The sequence below is a fragment of the Amblyomma maculatum genome, chromosome 5 (genome assembly GCF_055883805.1).
Source record: "Amblyomma maculatum isolate TAMU_Amacu chromosome 5, ASM5588380v1, whole genome shotgun sequence".
Taxonomy (NCBI): domain Eukaryota; kingdom Metazoa; phylum Arthropoda; class Arachnida; order Ixodida; family Ixodidae; genus Amblyomma; species Amblyomma maculatum.
Window position 1 is genome coordinate 75,015,690 of NC_139348.1, and position 19,875 is coordinate 75,035,564.

General features: G+C 43.0%; 1 protein-coding gene across 2 annotated transcripts in view; it reads right to left on the bottom strand.

Moving 5' to 3' along the window:
- The window catches only part of LOC146188519 (uncharacterized), a 102,663-nt gene that overhangs the window by 13,743 nt on the left and 69,045 nt on the right, over positions 1-19,875 (bottom strand). For both annotated transcript variants that reach the window (XM_084603125.1, XM_084603124.1), the window contains exons 2-4: positions 14,809-14,973; positions 7,935-8,096; positions 3,012-3,179 (exon numbers count right to left, since the gene is read on the bottom strand). In XM_084603125.1, the coding sequence (XP_084459251.1) occupies positions 3,012-3,179; positions 7,935-8,096; positions 14,809-14,930 (452 nt within the window). In that variant the 5' untranslated portion in view covers positions 14,931-14,973. The remainder of the gene's footprint in view (positions 1-3,011; positions 3,180-7,934; positions 8,097-14,808; positions 14,974-19,875) is intronic.

The window sequence follows — 19,875 nt, forward strand, 5'->3', positions numbered from 1 at the left end:
AAGGAACGAAACGTTTATGGCGGTGATCTATGCGGGATGATACCTACCATCTGTTGCAGAAGTTTGCAGCCCAATGCGCTGGGTGGAGCAGCAGTATCGCTCCCGAGAGGCGGCGCTGTGCCCGCCCGCGCTGCCTGGTGACGCAGCTATAAAGTGTGAGGAGCCTTGTTCTCTTCCCCTCATCCCCCGGCTGAGAGCAAAGATCAGCTTTAATTTTATCTTCCATTTTTATTTTTATTTATTTATTATTTATCTCACACTTTCTCGCCCTGCAGCTCCGCAGCCGCCACATTCCGACCTCAATGACTGACTCTAGCACCAACACCACCGGTCCCGCTCCCTTAGCCCCTTCCATTCCATGGTCCGGGATGCTTCGACCTCAAGACCCGCCTGTCTTCAGCGGTGCCGACGATCAGGACGTGCAGGACGTGGAGGACTGGCTTTCATCGTATGGACGCGTAAGCACCCACAATAAGTGGGATGACGTCTTCAAGCTTAACAACGTCATCGTCTACCTAACACAAGTCGCAAAGCTGGGGTTCGCAAATCACGAGGCTGACATTCCAACTTCGATCTCGTTCAAATTTCGCTTTGTGGATGTCTTCAGTCGCCCTGCAGTCCGCAAGCTCCACGCGGAACACCGTATGCGCGAACGGATGCAGCAGGCAGAAGAAACCTTCACTACTTACACGAAGACGTTTTAGATTTGCGCCATCGTGTAAATACATCGATGACTGAAGCCGAGAAGATTCGGCACATCATGATGGGCATACACGAAGGCCCATTAAGCGTTCTCATGGCCAAAGAGCCCCGCACTGTAAGTGAAGTTGTCACGATGTGTCAGCTACGACGACCTTCGTCGCCAACGCATCGTCCCTCGACAACCTGAAGCCACGATCGCGGCTATGTCTGATGGCACTGTCAGCTCCACCCCAATACAAGAAATCAAAGACTTCGTACGGGAAGAAGTTGCCCGGCAATTATCACTAATTTCCAACACTCCCGAATCCAGCTCATACCTGGCTCCGAACATACGCCAGGTTATACAGGAAAGGTTGCCGAAGCACTTCGGCCCCTCGACAACCAACTTTTTATACCGCTCCACTCACAGCGCCACTCATTCACGCCGACGCTGACCCGACGCCCGGGCCCACTCCGTTGTCTTATGCTGAGGTTGCCGCAAGACCCCTCCCCCCTACGTCTTTTTCATCGTACGGATCGTCTCATCGGGCATTCTTCACTCAGCGTCGGGCACCACCTATTCTACGCCCTTGGCACACATCTGACAACCGACCGATTTGCTTTGCATGTGGTCTCCCTAGCCATGTTTCACGTCTGTGCCGCCGTCGCCCGGCCGAACGCTTTCGACCAGAGCCCGCTCACCTACGCGCAGCCGCCGTACCCTCTCCGTGCGCCTCCTCAGCCCTCGTCCCACTTTGACCACTTCTCACATGACAATCGTTCAACCTCTCGGCGCCGTCGTTCTCCGTCGCCGATGCGTCGTCGTTCTACCTCACCAATTCCGGATAACCACTAGACGCAGTTCCGCAGGCAAGAACTGCGCATTCGTTAAACAGGAAGTGCCTCCGATCACTCTGATTGGGACAAGATTCTGCCATTTTTAACCTATGCCTACAGCACCGCCGTTCAAGCAACTACCAGGTTCTCGCCATTTTTTCTGCTGTACGGGTGTGAACTTTCGTCTCCACTCGACACCATCCTTCCCTACCGTCCTGCTATCTCTAAGCATACATCGCTTGCAACAGCTGCCAGGCACGCTGAAGAATGCCGCAAATTGACTCACTCGCTTACTTCGGAGGAGTGAGCCCAGAAACAAGCGCACAGCGACAGCAGACACTCTGTCCACCAGTTCTTTCCCGGTGCTCAAGTGTGGCTCTGGGTCCCATCGATACCACCCGTTCTGACCAACAAGTTTACTTCCAAGTACCACGGACCCTATCTAGTGCTCCAACAGACTTCTCCCGTCAATTACCTAGTTGAACCGCTAGCCGCATCCACCGACCTTCGCCGCCGTGGGCGTTGGATTGTTCACGTCGACCGTTTGAAGCCTTATTACGATCCCGCTATCCTTTCGTTTCGTTGAGTCACCAAGATGGCTCCTCTTTTCTTTGGGGGCCAGATTGTAAAGAAGTTCCAATTTATTGGGCAGATCGCCGAGAAAGAGGGAGTGAATTTGAGAACTGGCTGGCTACAAGTTAAGCCACCTTCGCCCAGGTCTTGACCGCTACAGTGTCTGGATCCGCGCTTAACAGCGTATAATTTAATGCGCATAACCCACTTGAAGCATAATGTGTATAACACCTAAAAATACCCCAGAAAACAACCAAAACGACCTGACACTTCTTAAAATATGCCTCCCAGAGTACAGAATTTAGCCCGCTGAAGGGAATAACAAATGAATAAATTTAGCGCGAAAGTCGCTTACTTGGCAATACTGCAATTTCCGAAGACTGCTGCCCATCACAATGCGTAAACGATAGATCCATGTAAGCATTCTGGGGTATCTATTTTTTAAGGTAACCTATGAATTATGAATGGACAGTTGACATGCACGCTTATATATCTATGTTGGGAGCTTACTGTTAAATAATAGGCCACAAGAATTTCAAGCTCTGTTTTGGTTCACCTAGCTAAGGCACTCGTCCTCTTTGAAGATTTGCATGTCTTAAGCTTAAAAGAAGTCGTGTGGATTGGCCTGCAAGTTTATTGAGTTTGCTGTCAAAGCTCTTTGAGGCAGGTCGAATTGTAGTAGACTATTAAATTTCCTACTCCTGAGCCCTTCGCCACTTTGTTCACTAACACTGCGCTGCGCAAACTATATGCCTTGATGTAAGAGTTCAACCAGTCATAGCATTAACAAAATTATTCACAGTACGGTGTGTACAGGAAACAAAGAGCGCGATAGTATCTTTACCTCATAATTGATAAAAAAGAATAGTCGAATTTGTCAGAAAGTTGGTACTGTCCACAACGGAGTAGTAAACATTTACCTGCTAGGCTCTTCACACTCCCGTTTTCGCGCAACGCACTGAGTGCCATTTATGGGATAAAGGATGCCGTTGTCACAGTTGCATCTGCCATCGTACTTAAAACACCACCTCTCTCCAGTGGAACAATAACACCTCGCGCAATTCCGGAACCGCTTGCTTTTGGGCGACCTGAAAGAAAGTCCATAATTAGCAAGGCAATGGCAAATTTGTGTACCTACCGCATTTATTGCCTAGGAACCTACTTTAGCTCCGACCTACCACAGTGGTATGAAATTAACAAAAGGGAAAAGAACAGTGTCACTTGTGCCGATTCGACGCACGAACAGAACTACGCCAGTATGGATAAAATTTTCTATCCACACAATACCCAACGTCCCCCTAAATCGCGGCTTTTTTGGCGCGTTTTTGGATTCTAAGATTAGGCAGTGATCGGCTAACGTGTAATGAAGAACACATAAATGGAATGTGCAACGACTGTTTTATTCCCAGATTCTACAGTTCGCTCATCAGGTGAATACAGTTGTTATAGGTCGTGTCGTAGATTGTTATTAGAGTCCTCAAATGCCTGTTTCTAATAGCCTGCGAGACGTTATTGTAGCCGTTATATTCTTACACGTTTTTTTGAAGAACTCTTGCAGGTATTTTACACAGCCTTTCAACAGGCAATTAAAAAAGTATTCTCTTTTACCGAAAAGTGTGCGCCTGTGTTGTGTTTCTTCTCACGTGATTGTGGTTGTTGCGCCACATTTCTGGGTACCGGCAATCTATGTTTGCTGCTTAAGAAACGCCTCTAACTCATCCAAAAAATTTGACCTTTTGTGCAAATAAATTGTGTTAACAGGCCAGCATTAACAGAAAAATATTTTATTTCTCGGTTACCACTCAACCCTGTACAGTTCCACAGTACTGTAATGTTTCTTCCCTTCAAAATATAATCTAGATCTAAAATATAAAGGGCGACTGGTTAGTGTGCCTTCAAAATTCATCCATTGTTTTCCTACTGTTTTAGTGGTTTCTTTTCAGTATTTCCTGGTAATCATTGTGTAACCTTTCGTTTTATAAGTCGTATTTGCTCCTACATTGTGATACTTCACTTTTATGTCCCACTTACATATACTGTGAAGGACCCTGTGATTTGTATCATAAGAAAATCATATTTCTCCTTCTTGATTTTTATAACATTGTCATTATTTCACAAACGCGCAATGACTTGGAGCCTTGTCTGCCTTAAATAGTCCCACAGTCTTCCTAAGTGTTAGAAATCAGGCAGTGCATTTTTACTGATGCATTGGTGGTTGCCAGGGCAGCGTGATAACGCCTTACTCGCGGGAGAAGCCTATTATCGGCGCGGAATGGGGGTAGTCAAGGGCGTAGAAAGCAAACTTGAGGAAGTTTGACGTCGGGAACCCTTTGAGGGGCAGTTGCAAGGACCACGTTCCAGCCAGATGTACAGTATCGTTCACTCTTAAAGGGAACACTCTGTCGTCAGTCTGCAGCGCTCCCCAGAATGTCGTCATCGAGATTCAGTGAGATTTGGAAACACTATTCACATTCGCATAATTGCGAAAGACGGAGTCGTCCGTGCGCCGTGTGCCACCGCTATTTGCCGATACTTGCCATATGGAGGTGAAATATCGTGAATTCAAAAGTTGAGCTAAAATTATAAACTGAATTCTACTGGCATATATGTAGAAAAGGGTATTTTACAAAATATATTTCTTCCATTATCAACATTTTCATTGTAATTAGTCCGCGTAACAGAGATGACGGAAGAGACATTCACTTCTAGTCCACTTTCTGTTCTGAACCCATGACATATTTCTTTTGCTGCGGTGGGGCGAACATAACGGGAAATAGAAAACCCGTGAGGGCCTTCTCCTGGCGTTGTGATTTACAGCATGGTGGTCACGCTCGGCTAGTATTTCCTTTAATGCTATAGTTTTTGCATCATGCTTCGTGTGACCAGAAACAGTGACCAGAATATATATTTCGTACCTGTCAGTAACGCAGGCTACAATATTTATTGACTCAGATATTCATAAGTTATAAAGATAAAATGTGAATCATGGTTAGTCATAGACGCACTAATTATTATAGTTATTCTTTATTTTCGTAGTCTTGTTTATAGATATTCCTTGCCATAGTCATACTCATTTTTAGTGAGCGACAATTCGTATATGACCCTGAATAACTCACTAACCATTACTATTACTATGACTAACCATGACTATGATTAGAGATCACAATGATTACCTGACTAGGCCTAACCCCGACTATAATAATGATAAACTATCGCAATCAATAACCCTGACTGATCACGATTATGAATACGAGTCACTATAAATATGACTACCGATGGCTAAATATGACAGTGGTTAGCCATAGTCATGCTTTGTCATAAATAATCTGACCATGACTATGACAGACTGACAAACTTGATTGTGACTAAATATGACTAAAGATTTTATATAACTGATTAACAATGCCAAATTCTATTACTATGAAGTTCAACTCACCTTGACAATGACTAAGAGTGGCTATATATTACTTTGATTATTGCAAACCATGAGTGACCAAGTATGAAAATGGCATGACTATGCTAACCAATACTGTACTAAGCATGACTATGATAATGACGAAAGATGAATACGCATCCCAATTATCCATTACTATGTCAAACCTTTGTCGTAGTTAGTCATAGTTATTGTCAGCGTAGTTATAGTTGGTCATGGTGATATTCATAGACATAGTCATGGGTATTCACAGTCACAGTTTGTCCTAGTCATACTAATAATCGAATTTAGTCGTATTAATAGTCATCATTATGATTACGCATTGTCCTAACATGGTGTGGGTCAACTGTAATTATGTGTGCCTATTGTCAAAGTCGTCGGTTATCACGGCTATGATTCGTCATATTCATATACATAACAATGTATAGCCATATTTACAGTCAGGGTTAGTTGGTCTCGTCATGGTCCTAGACTAATGATGATTTGGGCCAACTAACAAAATTTTATAAAGATATTTTGAGTGATTGATTTCATTATGATCGACCTCTGGGTGACGACACTTATAAAGGACGTCTTCTGGTACCACGAAGTAAGGGGCGATAAATGTTGTTCCAATAAAATGAATACTGGCCGAATGTGATCACGACATATCAAAGTACAAAGCAAGGAAAGCGCCCTGATTAGTTCCTTAGTCTTTCTTTTTAAGATCGGCCCTCTGCAGCAACATGAGAATGTCAGAGCTTTAGAGCAGGTAGTGGACGGGAAGTAGTCTCATTCATAACGTCTGCAGAGCGAAAAACTGCACCAGAAAAATCGGGCAATAAATACATCTTACGAAAATGATTGTCTAGTACATATCTGCGGCAGCAACGCAGTTTATAATATTTTTTACGTTTTAGCCTTTAAACTATTCAACGATTCAACCTCGACAAGGCAAGCTTCCGGAGAGCACTCATCATAGCAGACGACGGAAAGCTGAGCCTAACTTTCGCCCTCACTTCGCAGGTGGCTGGTTTCTCGAATGGTTGCCGTCTATTGAGAGGGGCACTCCGCAGAGTGCAGCAGCTACATTGCGGAATGTTCCTTTAATCAGTGAACTATAGTATACACGGAGTATGGAGCGGAGAATAAACCCGGACGGAGACAGAAGCGATGCCTCCGGAGACAGGTTAAGCCTCTACTAGAGTTAAGCCTCTAGTAGAGGCTTAAGCTTGAGGTTAAGCCTCTCTAGAGTTGCTGCCATGCGACAGGCAGTGTTTGTTATACCACTCGGAAACCTATTCGCGCTGTAGTGTGTTTTCTTTTGCCGCGTTAAAGCCCTCACAATCCTTTCTTTTTATTTCTTGGTATTACGTTGTCGCAACACTCAACCGCAGGTTTTCCAGCGCATTTGCTCCCAGGGTTGTTTCTTTTCTGGCTGCTTTCCCGTTTATCCGGATTAAACCGGTGTTCTTAAAAGTGAGTGGGCCTGTCTCTCGTCGGGCGATATTATTGCACGCGCACTAGCTCTCTAGAAGGCGGAACTTCTGACTAAATACCTAACATTTATTCTTCGTGTGCATGCTCCATTAAATTGTACTAAAACTGATTTCGAGTTGTCTTTGAAGCCACCAGATTATTCAAGATTACTGGCAAAGACAACTGGTGTATACTTTCTCATCAGGGAATACTAGTAGCTGCTGTACTAGTTGCTATGCTATTGTACTAGTTGCTATGCTCGTGCTGTGGATAGGCGCGGAGGACACGACCGAAGAACAGGCAACGATGACAACTTGAAACGATTTCTCTGCGGTAGTAAACTGGTCACCTCATACTCACTAGTGTAGTTCTAAATGGTCAGCGATCCTCCAATTGTGAAATTAAAGAGCCCGTGAAAAACAATTTGCCAAAAAGAAACGCTCGCTGGTCCTATGTATCCAGTCAGTCAATTCCGCAATGCACATATGTTTAAGCTCACTTCATAAGCTTTGAATATATCCGTGATCGACTTTCTCTTTCTTTTCAAATCAGCGCGTGTCGGCGCGCAAGAATAAGAGAACAAGTCGTTAATGGCCATTGAGCACGCCTCGCCACGCCCGCGACATTTTGGTGCGCCCAGTGAATGTTCGCACCCCACAATCCCCTATGACATTTTCGGGTAAGTTTGTTCCCGGGGATCTGTCTCTAATTTTTACGTCTGCTTTTCAGTTGCAATTTTTAAACATTATTTAACTTTAAATCTCGTAGGAACCGAATTAAATTTACCTCGAACACTCACAAACATAACTTCTAAGTACTTAGTTCATTAGAGTATTACCGCAAGTGCCGTTTAAGGGTCCCGTAATGACAATGTTATCTGATAACCTTTTCTCTTTTTTAAAGCTGGGATATTTTCTGATAATATGCCGAACTTCTACAAACATTTACCCACCTTCCTGATTCGTCGAAGATGCACTCCGTGTAGTCCTTAATGCATACATCGTTATTGTCTGTGCTATACAAAACACCTTCCTTGCAGTGGCATTTTCCAGACACGCAGTTGCCCTCCCAACACCCGCACTGCAAACAAGAAGGATCAGGAGGAGACTGTCCCCTGATTCGGAACAGATTTTAGAAAGAGAAAGATAAACAAAATTCTTGCATTAAAAGGAGCGATATAATGTTTAAATGTATTCTCCTTCAATAACAATAGTTCACTTTCCCCCTGAAATGGCGTAGGTGTAAAGTTACCATAGAGGCTTATTTCGTAAACAATTACTGAACAAGTTATAGTCTGGAGAAGGTAGAAATAAAGATCTATTACTTTTTGTGTAGATTACTAGGTTACTCACGTTCGTTTTGTGTTGCTTTGATGTAGTTTATTCCTATATTCCAAGATCATGAATATGAATACTGGCATTGATTTGCATGGTTCCCGTCCTCTTGATCATCGTTTTTTTCGCAAGCGTTGCATATTGCTTTCTCCTTGTACATACGGTGTGCATTAGGTGCACTTTCAATGCTAATAGCAGAAAGCCTTATCTATGACACGTGCTTTGCCTCTTCTTGACCAAGATTGACGCATACACTTAAGCTGGTTTGTAATTGACGTTTGAAAAAAATTGTCTTATCCTTTTATTAAGTCATCAGAATGCTGAGGAATATATCGAACTGGTTAGTCTTCACAACATATTTCAATATTTAACTCCAATTTCCTTCAGCTTGCAGAGTAGCATATCAAGGTCAGTAAAATACGCCCCACAACTGGAAAACGTTAGTTTCACAATGACACTCTAAGCTAACCGCTAACTTATCGCACCTTTGTTTCACCTTGCCTTTTTTCATCTAGCATCACACCATAATGAAGGTTTTACGAGCACCGGAAACACCCGGTAGATATCAGTTACTAATAGGCTCAATAGCTCGATATTGCCTCAGTATTCACATCCAGTTCAGTTCAGTCGTTCAGTCATGACCGACACTTCGTTACCCCATGGACCATGTCACGCCACGCTTTCCGGTCTCTCACTATCTTCCTAACATCACATAACTTCATCTGCAGCGCCTCGAGGATGCCATCTAACCATCGCGTTCGCTGCCTACCCCTTCTCAGGCGACCCTTAACCTTTCCCAACATCAACTCTTTCTACAGCGTCTCCTCTCTTCACGTCAGATGACCAAAGTAGCTGAGCATTTAACTTTAAAATTTGACCTCCAGTGAGCAGTCAGGGTTTATGGTCAACAATATCGACTGATTTGATCTTCTGGCACTCTAAGGAACTCTCAAGAGTCTCCGCCAGCACCACAATTCAAACGCGTCAATTCTTCGGCGGTCAGCCTTCTTCACAGTCCAACTCTCGCATCCATACATCACAACTGGAAAGACCATTGCAGGAGTTATGCGGATCTTGGTTGACAGGCTAATGTCTGTGCTCTTTACTAGGCGGTCAAGGCTAACCATGGCTCTCTTTCCCAGAAGCAGGCGTCTTTTAATTTCATGGCTGCAATCTCCTTCCGGGGTAATCTTGGAGCCCAAGCAGATAAAATCTGTCACAGTTTCCACTTCTTGTCCCTTGATGCTCCAGGACTTCTTAGAGCAAGACGCCAAGATATTGTCTTTTTAATATTAACTTTAAACCCGAACTTCTCACTCTCTTCTTGTATGCGCATCAGAAGTCTCTTGAGTTCCACTTCACTTTCTGCCATTAAAGTGGTATCCTCCGCATATCTAAGGTTGTTCATACGTTTTCTAGCAATCTTCACTCCAGCTAAAGACTCGTCCAGACCGGCCTTCCTCATGATACACTCAGCATATATGTTAAATAGGCAGGGTGACTGTATGGAGCCTTGTCTGACTCCTTTCTCAATCGGAAACCAATCAGTAAGACCATGCCCAGTTCTGACTGTGGCCTCGTGCTCTTCATACAGGTTCCTGAGGAGTCAGATGAGGTGAATTGTAACTCCCATCTCTTGGAGAGCTTGCCACAATCTGCTCTGATCTACGCAGTCCAACGATTTCGCATAATCCATAAAACAAAAGTAGACGGGTTTCTGGAACGCTCTTGCTTTTTCCATGATCCAGAGAAGGTTGGTAATTTGGTCTCTAGTTCATCTGCCCTTGCGAAATCCAGCTTGCACGTCCGGAAGCTCCCGATCCACATAGTGCTGCAGCCTACCTTGGAGGATTTTCAACATCACCTTGCGAGCATGGGAAATAAGTGTGATCGTGCAGTAGTTGGAACAATCTTTGGCACTGCCTTTCTTTGGAATGGGGATGTAAACTGACCTCCTCCAATCCTGTGACCACTGCAGGGTTGTCCAAATCTTCTGACATAATGTACGCAGAATGTTAACAGTGTCATGATTGAGGTTTTCAAGCAACTGAGCTGGAATGCCATCAATTCCGCTAGCTTTGTTCTTAGCAAGGCTGGCTAAGGCCCATTCAACTTCACTATTCAGGATGCCCGGCTCGAGATCAGTAATCACAACCGTCTTATGTTGGGTTTGCACATCCGGGTCCTTCTTGTACAGTTCTTCTGTGTATTCCTGCCACCTCTTCTTTATCTTTGAGGCTTCAGTGAGGTCCTTGCCTCGTTTGTCCTTTTTCAAGCCCAGCTTAGCACAGAAGCTTCCTTTGATATCTTTTATTGTCTTATACGGAGCTCTTGTGTTCCTTAATTGGCTGTTGTCCTCAACTGCTTGGCACTGTATGTTCAGGAAGACATTCTTACTTCTCCTTGCTATTTTCTGAAAATCCGCATTGAGAACCTTGTATCTTTCTCTTTCCCCCATAACGTTTGCCATCCTCCTTGCCTCAGCTATTTGCAAAGCCTCTTCAGAAAACCAGTTTACTTTGTTGCATTTCTTTTGCTTTGGAAGTACCTTAGTAGCAACTTCTTATGTTATATCACGAACATCAGTCCACATCTCTTCAGGCTCTCTGTCTTCTATATCTAATTCTTGAAATCGATTCCTCACTTCCACAGCATCATACCTTAAAGGCCTTCTAGTTCTCTGCGTTTTCCTCAATCGAAGCTTAATTTTGGCAAGGAGCTGATAATCGGTGCCACAATCAGTCCCAGGCCTTGTTTTTACTGCTTGTATAGAGCTTCTCCATCTCTGCCGGCAAAGAATATAATCGATCTGCTTCCTGCACAGACCGTCCGGTGAAGTTCATGTGTACAGGCGGCTCTTAATGTGCTGTTGAAAATGAGTATTCGCTATGGTCAGGTGGTTTTCTTGACAAAACTATACTAGCCTCTGCCCAGCTTTATTTAGCTCACCAAGGCCGAACTTGCCTGTAATGGCGGATATTTATTCACTCCCGACTTTAGCTTTCCAGTCTCCTATGAGAAATACGACGTCTGATGATGCAGTGTGGTCTAAAAGGCACTGCAGGTCTGCATAAAATCTCTCAACATCAGCTTATTCAGCAGTAGTGGTTGGTGCATAGACTTGGATAACTGTTATGATGGAAGGGTAACCTTGGATCCGAATTGAAATCATTCGGTCGTTTTTGGGGTTGTACCCTAGCACTGTTTTGCCCATTCTTCTGTTTACTATGAGAGCGACCCCATTCCTTCTCTTGGATTCGTGCCCACAATAAAAGGCGTAATGGTCGCCGGAGTTAAATTCTCCCATTCCGGTCCTCTGGAGCTCGCTGACGGCATTCTTAGCGCAAAAAACACACACGCACACGAGAGAAAAGGAGGGACATGGGACAAGCGCTACCTGGATCCAAGGCAAAACACAGAACTCGTAACGTGTCTTGACAGCGTCGCACCTGCCGCCAAAGTTCAGATTTCAAGCACCTGCAAACACGCCTGAGTAGCCCTATTGGCGGTCTCAAAAAACCAAGCAAGGCACTCACGTCCGGTGGTGCAAGATCCTTTCGTAGGCAGAATGCGAGGTACCTTGCGCGGCCCGTTGATGCAACTAAGAGCGACACGAGCGTATTGATCGTAACTGACGACGACGAGGAATTCACACAGAAAAGGGCCCTGACATGCAGACACTGATACCCAAGATATCAATGTTGAATCTGTCCATTTCTCGCTTGACGACATCCAGTTTACCTTGCGTCATGGATCTTACATTCCATGTTGGTATGTGATATATCTCCTTGCAACATTGGACTTTCCGGTCGCTTCCCGACACATCCACAACTGAGCGTCCTTTTGGCTTTAGCCCAGCCGCTTTATTCGTCCTGGAGCTACTAGGAATCGCCCTTTGTTCATCCCCAGTAACATGTGGGACGCCTTCGAACCTGAGGGGCTCATCTTCCGGCGCCATATCGTTAATGCTATTGTGACTGGTCATAGGGTTTTCTTGGCAGGAAATACTGGAGTGGGTTGCCACTACCTTCTCCAGTGACTCACAATTTGTCAGTACTCTCTGCCGTGACCCGTCTATCTTGGCTGGCCCTACACAGCAGAGCTCACGACTTCATCGAGTTTCGCAAGACCCTCCGCCACGACAAGGCAGTGATCCATGAAGGGGAACTATTCACATACTTGCCCGCAATTTAGCGACCAATTATTGTTTTCATCTGACATTTGCACAATTGTTCCATCAGCGCAGCAAATGTTTTAACAAGCCGTTGACTATGTGAAGACCCGTTTTCAGGACACGATCGGGAAGGTTGCCAATTGTGTTCACTTATTTTACGTCGTTTTAACTTTGATACCGTTCCTCCTAACTAATATTCTCTTCTTTGCTCAGGTTATTTATTCAATAGATGGTTCTATTTTGTCACCAACAACCTATTTGCACCCTAGATACCTGAGGTACAGGCCGAAGTTCAAAAGGTTTCAAGGCGAAATTAAAACCATTTTTACCAATTCTTAAAATTTATGCTTCTTAGCAGAGACCAAGGCCTACTTCAAAGCTACTGATAGATATGTCAGTGAAACGGAGCTGACAAAGATACGTTTTTTTGCTACATCGTTCATAATACTTTCCCCACAAGCTCTAAATGTTTTGGAGAGTTGGCAGTAAAAAGGAAATTGATACTAATAACTAAGTGAACTCCAACGGGCTCGAAATCTCCGTTGCAGACTGCACTAAAATATTAAATTTTACATTCTGTAGGACATGGCTTAGTGTATAATAGACGTTTTTCTTGAAATGCTGGATTTCAACTATCAACTTATGAATTCCGGCATTACAAACCTTCTGGCATTAAGGAATCTATAGGTTCAATGCTTTATCCAGCCATATATTCCCTTTATTTATTAGCAGTTTTAAAGGTTCATAAACGCACTTTGCAAATACTACATTTTCAACCCTCCTTCAGCATTGGTAGCAGACCTGCTAAGTACATGATCAGAATAGTAATCGATATCCACAAATTCGGTAACGAGAGTTCACCCTTAAAGTTGTTTAGACCTAAGTCTCAACTATAGTACTCAATTTTAAGTACCCCACTAAACTCCATTGCACCAGCTATGCGACTTTTTCGGAAATCACTTTGTTTTTAATTTTAATAACACACAGCACAGTATACTCAAGCGGCTATGCTGAGAAATAAATTTGTCTTCGTGCACACACATACAATATCTTATTCTGATAAACACTGATTAGCTGACTGCATGCAGTGGATTTCGCAAGCGGGCTTTGAAAAAAGACTTGGAAGTATACTGCTACTATTTTAGCCCCCAAAACACCTTTAAATATTATTCTCTTCTCAGCTTTCGATAAGATCAGGTTTATAGAATATTTCGTTCTAACAACCGTGAGATCGTAACATATGTATTGTCGTCCGACAGAGAAGGCAGCAGACAAGGACAGGACTAAGGCACTCTGAGCAAGCGGCTTGGCAACCAGGTGAAGCTGCAGGTCCAGAGCTCACACATATTCCGCCCGATCCTCTCTGTTACCGATCCGCCGCATGCTGGCAGCCGTAAGTGCAGGTGGTACGCATGACATATTGCGCGTAAGCCACAAACACTTTAACCGAGTATTCTGTACCACCTAAGGCACATTATTTTGTATTACAAGCGCCCTGCATAGAACTCACAGGTCTTTTGTGTGTGGCTTCGTCGAAATTCTTCAAGTTTTAGCGCACTCAGTGTAAAATAACTTGATGAATTTCTGGCGCTTTACCACAACGTTGACTTATATAAATTTATTGGTAACATTCGCGTCTGCAGATCTAAATATCCTGACGCGACTTGTATATTTATACAACACTTCGTTCTGAGTGTTCCTTTTCTATTTATTTACACATACAGTGTCGTGGAGATTGCATTATTACGGTACAAACGATAGCATTTCTGGCCTTGCATGACACCTACAATATTGCCTAATACGTGGCGGAGTACAATGTCTGTGCAATTGAACATAGTTGGTTGTGTTAAAGATAACGCGCAACAAAATGGTTTCTCCGCTAATAGCAATGAGAATAGGTGGCATTAAGTCGAATACGCCTAGGTATTTTTCCAATCTTTACAAAAATTATAATTCACAACTGAAGCGATTCTAAATAAAGTGGCAATACTTAGCACAATGCGGAACTTTATTGTGGGCAACTGTAAAGATATACACAACCCTCCCCAGCCCCGAAACGAGTAATTGTACACATAATTTTGTTTACATTTCTTTTTTCGCCTTTTGTGCCAAGCAGGTCGCTTGACCACAACATACACATAAACATTATTTACGTACGTATTCAATACATCTACGCTTTCCCATGCTAAGCAGGCTTCACGGAAAGCAAGATCACAGGGAGTGTGTGTGGCTATCACAACGACCCAACATGTGAAGCTATTTTTGTATTGTGTGACAATTGAAAGAGTTTTCAAACAATCTGACGAATAAAATCTCACCCTTTTCCAATGGCGCAGTCGCTCACATTAACGGGGCAGAATACGCTCATCTTGTAGTATACCGCTCCACCGTAGCACTCACACGAACTGCCTGGCATCTCGCAATAAGACTCTCCCTCCATGCACGTACATCCGGCACAGTTGGCGCTCCTAGCCGCAGCATTTCTGAGACAAGCGAATGAATCCATACCTTAGTGTGCGTCACTCCTCAAAATGAGGCTATGACCGAGGCGACGTTATTGTGTAGGATAATATTGCAATGTAGCGTGGTCGTTCTGCATTTCATTCATGCTCCCGGAGTAGAAACATATTTAAAGCTAATTGAGGATGCATGAAAGAAGAGCATATATATTCTTAGTATAAACGTTTTCGAAAGGAAGATGCACAATGTATTTTGGCAGTGAACAGAAAGAGCAGAAAAACAATGGGGGGATATCGTTCGTGCTATTTGTTTGTACCGCAAACATATGATTTTTATTTCCTAGAGAACAATTTCTTTCTTCTTTAGCTTATTTACGGAGTATACATATTGCGAATAAAATCTCTATATCACACAGGTTTCAGGAAATATAAAGTTATTTGTAAAGATATTCGGACCTTTGTCTTCATGTATCTTTCGCCAGGGCAAAAGATAGGCATGCTGCAGAATATGGGCGAAGAAATGACATTTGCCAAGAGAATATATACCGCCTCAAAACGTTTGAGATTTAATCTTAGTAATATTAACTGCGGCTGCGGCGTCGCGTCGCTGGCAATTTCGGATATGGCTGCTGCGTTTGGACGGAAACGACAGAGATGTATTGCTTTCGCTGTACGATCTCAATTCCCGTTAGGAAACCACAGGCTGTCGAATCTATTTCAAAACCCTATCGGGCCTCTCCTATAACTAATGTGGAGCTCTGGGACGTTTTTTTCCAGATTTGTTTCTCCACTGTTACTTTTCGTATTCAGGATGTTGCAGAAGTTCATACGGATATCTTTAGGGGGCATGGCTAGCAGCATTTTTCGCTCTGATCTAGCGGAACGAAAATCGTTTCCAATGTACGGCATAAAGGAAAAGTAAAAAGAGATTTCGCGACACCCATGGTAATTTCTCAGGTATCGTTAAAGCCTACGTTGATATCAAGCGAGCATGGGCGAAGTACTATATCATCGCTTGTCAATGGAAATGACGAATAAAAATATAATATCTTTTCTCGGCGCCATTAAAATAGAGTACAAAAAGAGGAAGCAAACTTTCTTTAAAGTTATGATAGCAATTTTCAGTGCAGCGAAAAATTGATACCTATGTTCGGACTACGTAAGCTTTATTTCCGTCATGTGTTCAGAAAGGTACACCTTTAGTTTAGACTTCTCTATAAGTACATAGCAAAACGTTCCAAGGAATAAGTAAATGTAGCTCATAATGAAGACAAATGGGGAACAAATGTTAAATCAATTTCAATCGGGATCTTAAGAATTTTAGCACATCATTCTTTGTGTTGATCCAGCTAGGCACCGAAACTTGCAAATTAATAAAAATGTGTGTCTTCTCTTCGTGACGAGACCGCAAGAGAGGCCGTAATAGCTCTGCCCGAATCACCCACCATTGCCATTTTTTTAATAAAAAATCAGTAAGAAAGTGACTGCTACAGAGGCAAAAAGTTAAAAAACATGCAGTTCAGAAAGTGGTGGCTACTATTATTGAGCGGAATGTAAATGCTGTCCTGAGTTTCACGATATTTTCAGTGGATGCCCATTGCGTAAGAACTGTGTGGCCTTTGCCATTTACGCATGGTAACGTATGACACCTATTTTTGGTCATTGTAACTTTAAATGCGGGAAGCTTATGGCGATAAATGGCATGTAAGAACATAGAATGGTACATAATTTGTGCATTTTAAATCTCCGTTAGCTTACAATTTAAAGATTTCGCTGGGAATGCTATTTCGCATATCACATTACTGCTACTCTTTTATGTATGCAATAACCTGCTTATTAAACGTTAGATCTCTTTCCAAGAGTTAATTTATTATAGGGATTTTAATTAAGACCACTATGTAACTGAGGATAGCAAGAAGATATTTTTCCTTTCGGCGATAGATCGAACGGGAAACTCCGACCTGTGTAGAGAAAGCATGGTGCAAAAAAGACACCGTCGAAAGTAAACACAAAGGGAAGAGCGAAACATTTTGCATTAAAGGCCCCGTTCACCGCAAATCCGGCTTCGGCGTCGGCCTTGTAGGGAGCGAAGAAAAAGGAGCACGCCGCTAGTAGGCGGTAGGTGGCAGATTACATAGTCGCGACTGTCTATACGTAGGGTAGCCTCAAATGACCTTTGGCAGTAGCCACCAACTCGGTCCTCTCCTTTCACGTGGAATGGTAATGAAAGTATGAGCCTGCCAAAACTCTGGCCTTTACATTACGCTAAGCCACGCCGGTATGTTAATGCGGCTGGGTTAAATCGGTGCTTTTGATGGCGGCTGGAAGCCTACGCTGTCGCTTCATACTCATAAAGGCGGAGATTAATTATCCCTCACAGTTTTGGCCCTTCGAATCGTTTCGTCTCAAGTGAGCAACATACCTCCCCTTGGTCATGACCGAACTTGACCAGCAATGTATTCTGCTAATACAACTGATGCGTGCCGTGGTTTACCAAAATAAACCCAAAGTGGTTTATTTATTATTATAAACACCACTGATTTTAATTAAACCTCCCTGAAGCTGTAAACGAAGATTACTTGTGCACACGCGGAAAATGTATTTCACACACTAAGGGAAAAGCTCGCGCCTATCTCTCCTGAGAATTCAGTCACCACATCCCTTCCTCCCCACATTTATTCTCTCAGCAACTGCCGGCCATCTGGCGCGGCCAACAATTAAACTGAACCCGAACCTGCTAAAGCCGATGAGAATAAATGTTTTTCCATCCCATCCATGTCTGAAAACTCTTCAATGTGTTTCTAGTGAAAGCAGGCTTCTTATTTTCGGGATATAATAAGAATATTATTGATGAACAGATGAAGGTTGTGAAAACATATCTGTCGTGAATCCCCAGTCGAAAAAAACAACAGAACTGTGTCAAAAATACGACCAAATATCCTGTAGTTCGGTCGTAACCATCAGATTTTTCTGTAGTTTTGTACTACTTTTCTTTAGTTCTGTAGTTTTTCTGTAGTATATTTCTGTTGTCTGTAGTTCTGTAGCACTTTTCTGTTGTAACTACAAATATTTTTGATGTTACTTCAGAATGTTCTGTTGTCACAACAGGTTTCCCGCAAAAACCGCACAGAAATTCTCTCGTAACATCAGAAAATGTTCCGTAGTTTTTTCCGACTGGACAGGACCGTGTTATGGTAATTGATAAACCTATATTGGTCCACATATGTCTAATTCTAAACCAAGCTCTCGCACGAGTGCTTGACTTACCTGGCACGTGCGAGGTGGACGTTGAGCTTATTATTAGCACAGATGCTGGTGGCTAAAATAAAAATCACCGAAGAACATACGTACGGGTTTATAAGCCCCATGGCTCTAGAAACACTTCGTAGAACAGCCCAGTGCTTAGACCTCAGAGTTCTAGAACAGCCCAGTGCTTAGACCTCTAGCTTAGAACAGCCCAGTGCTTAGAACAGCCCAGTGCTTAGAGTTCTAGAGGGCTAAAAAAAAATCAAAGGCTTTCATGGTACACTTGTTTCCCGCTCACTCAAAAGACTTCGGAGTTAAATTTCGGCACTCAAAAGAATTGCTTATGCCATCATACTATCTTTTTATTGCACTGTCTTTTATTATACATTTTACGATTGATATTGTCTGAAATGCATTCAAATATTTGCTGTCTCCAGCTTTATCATAATAGAATCATATATAGCAAGTCCAAACGAAATTCGCCATTCGCGGCTTGAACATGAAAATATAGTGACCAGCTAATTTGCAGCAGCAAATGTTCATTCAAAATGGCCTGCATTAAATATTTATGCCAAGCAGGATTTGATTGTCGAGAGATTGCTGCCAATACCAAATGCATCCTGCTTTTCCAGAGCACCACAATATTTCCCAGCGCTCCTTGCAAGTTCTCTAAAACATTTATTCCATACAAACTTTTACTTCTGTCGTTCCCGGCTATTAGCGGAATTCATTGCAATTAAAGACGACGAAGGAGAATTGACTTGCTCAACCGTTGTTCAGCTGAATAAAACATAACATCATTAGCCAAGGAAAACTTAATTCTAGATGATGTCACTCAGGAATACCTGATATCATTTTGTCGTTTTCTTTCGAGACAAACCTAAATGCTGAGAGTAGCGTTCAGTTAAGATATTGGTCTGGGCTAGTGGGTTCATAACGTTCACAAAATAAACGTAACGCAAACAGGACACAGGACGAACAGATACAAGATGGGACTGGCGCGAGTCCAGTATCGTATGTGTTTTCTTCCTGTGTCCTCTTCGCGCTGTGTTCCTTGCGGCAGTCCCTTCTTGTATGTGTCTTCTTCCTGTGTCCTGTTGCTTCGCGCTGTGCTTATTTCTTAAGAGTAGCACATGGAGTGTTTCGACTATTCGAGATGCGCTTGCAACGTGCAACTCACGTTGCTCAGAGCACGGTTACTTTTCTAGAAGGGAGCACAGCGATCGAATTAGGTGGAAACCTGAAACATCTATGCCGTTTAATTAACAAAAGCTAGGTGACTAGAAGAAGTAGTTCGATTCCAATCGTCTGTGGGCTTTACGCGTTATAGCTAAGCATAGGTCATAAATAGTTTTACCAAGAATACTTGTATGCATTGGCCTATTATCTATATTAGAGATAATTACTTACATTTATATTGCGCGTTATTGTATATCATGTGTACATACTCTGCACTGTAAAGTATGAAGTGGTCGCTGAAAGTCTCTACATCTGTGGTATTAGAAAAGTGCCTTTAAGCGGCCGGAAATTTGGGAGCTCTTCGATAAAGCGAGAAAAAAACATTTAGGTGGCAGATTTATTGCGCTCGGCTTCCTATAAAATAACCACAGTTCAATTTTGAGTGCAGCAGTCTTTATGAAAAATTTATTTTTGATTGACTGAACGAAAATTGATTTAATG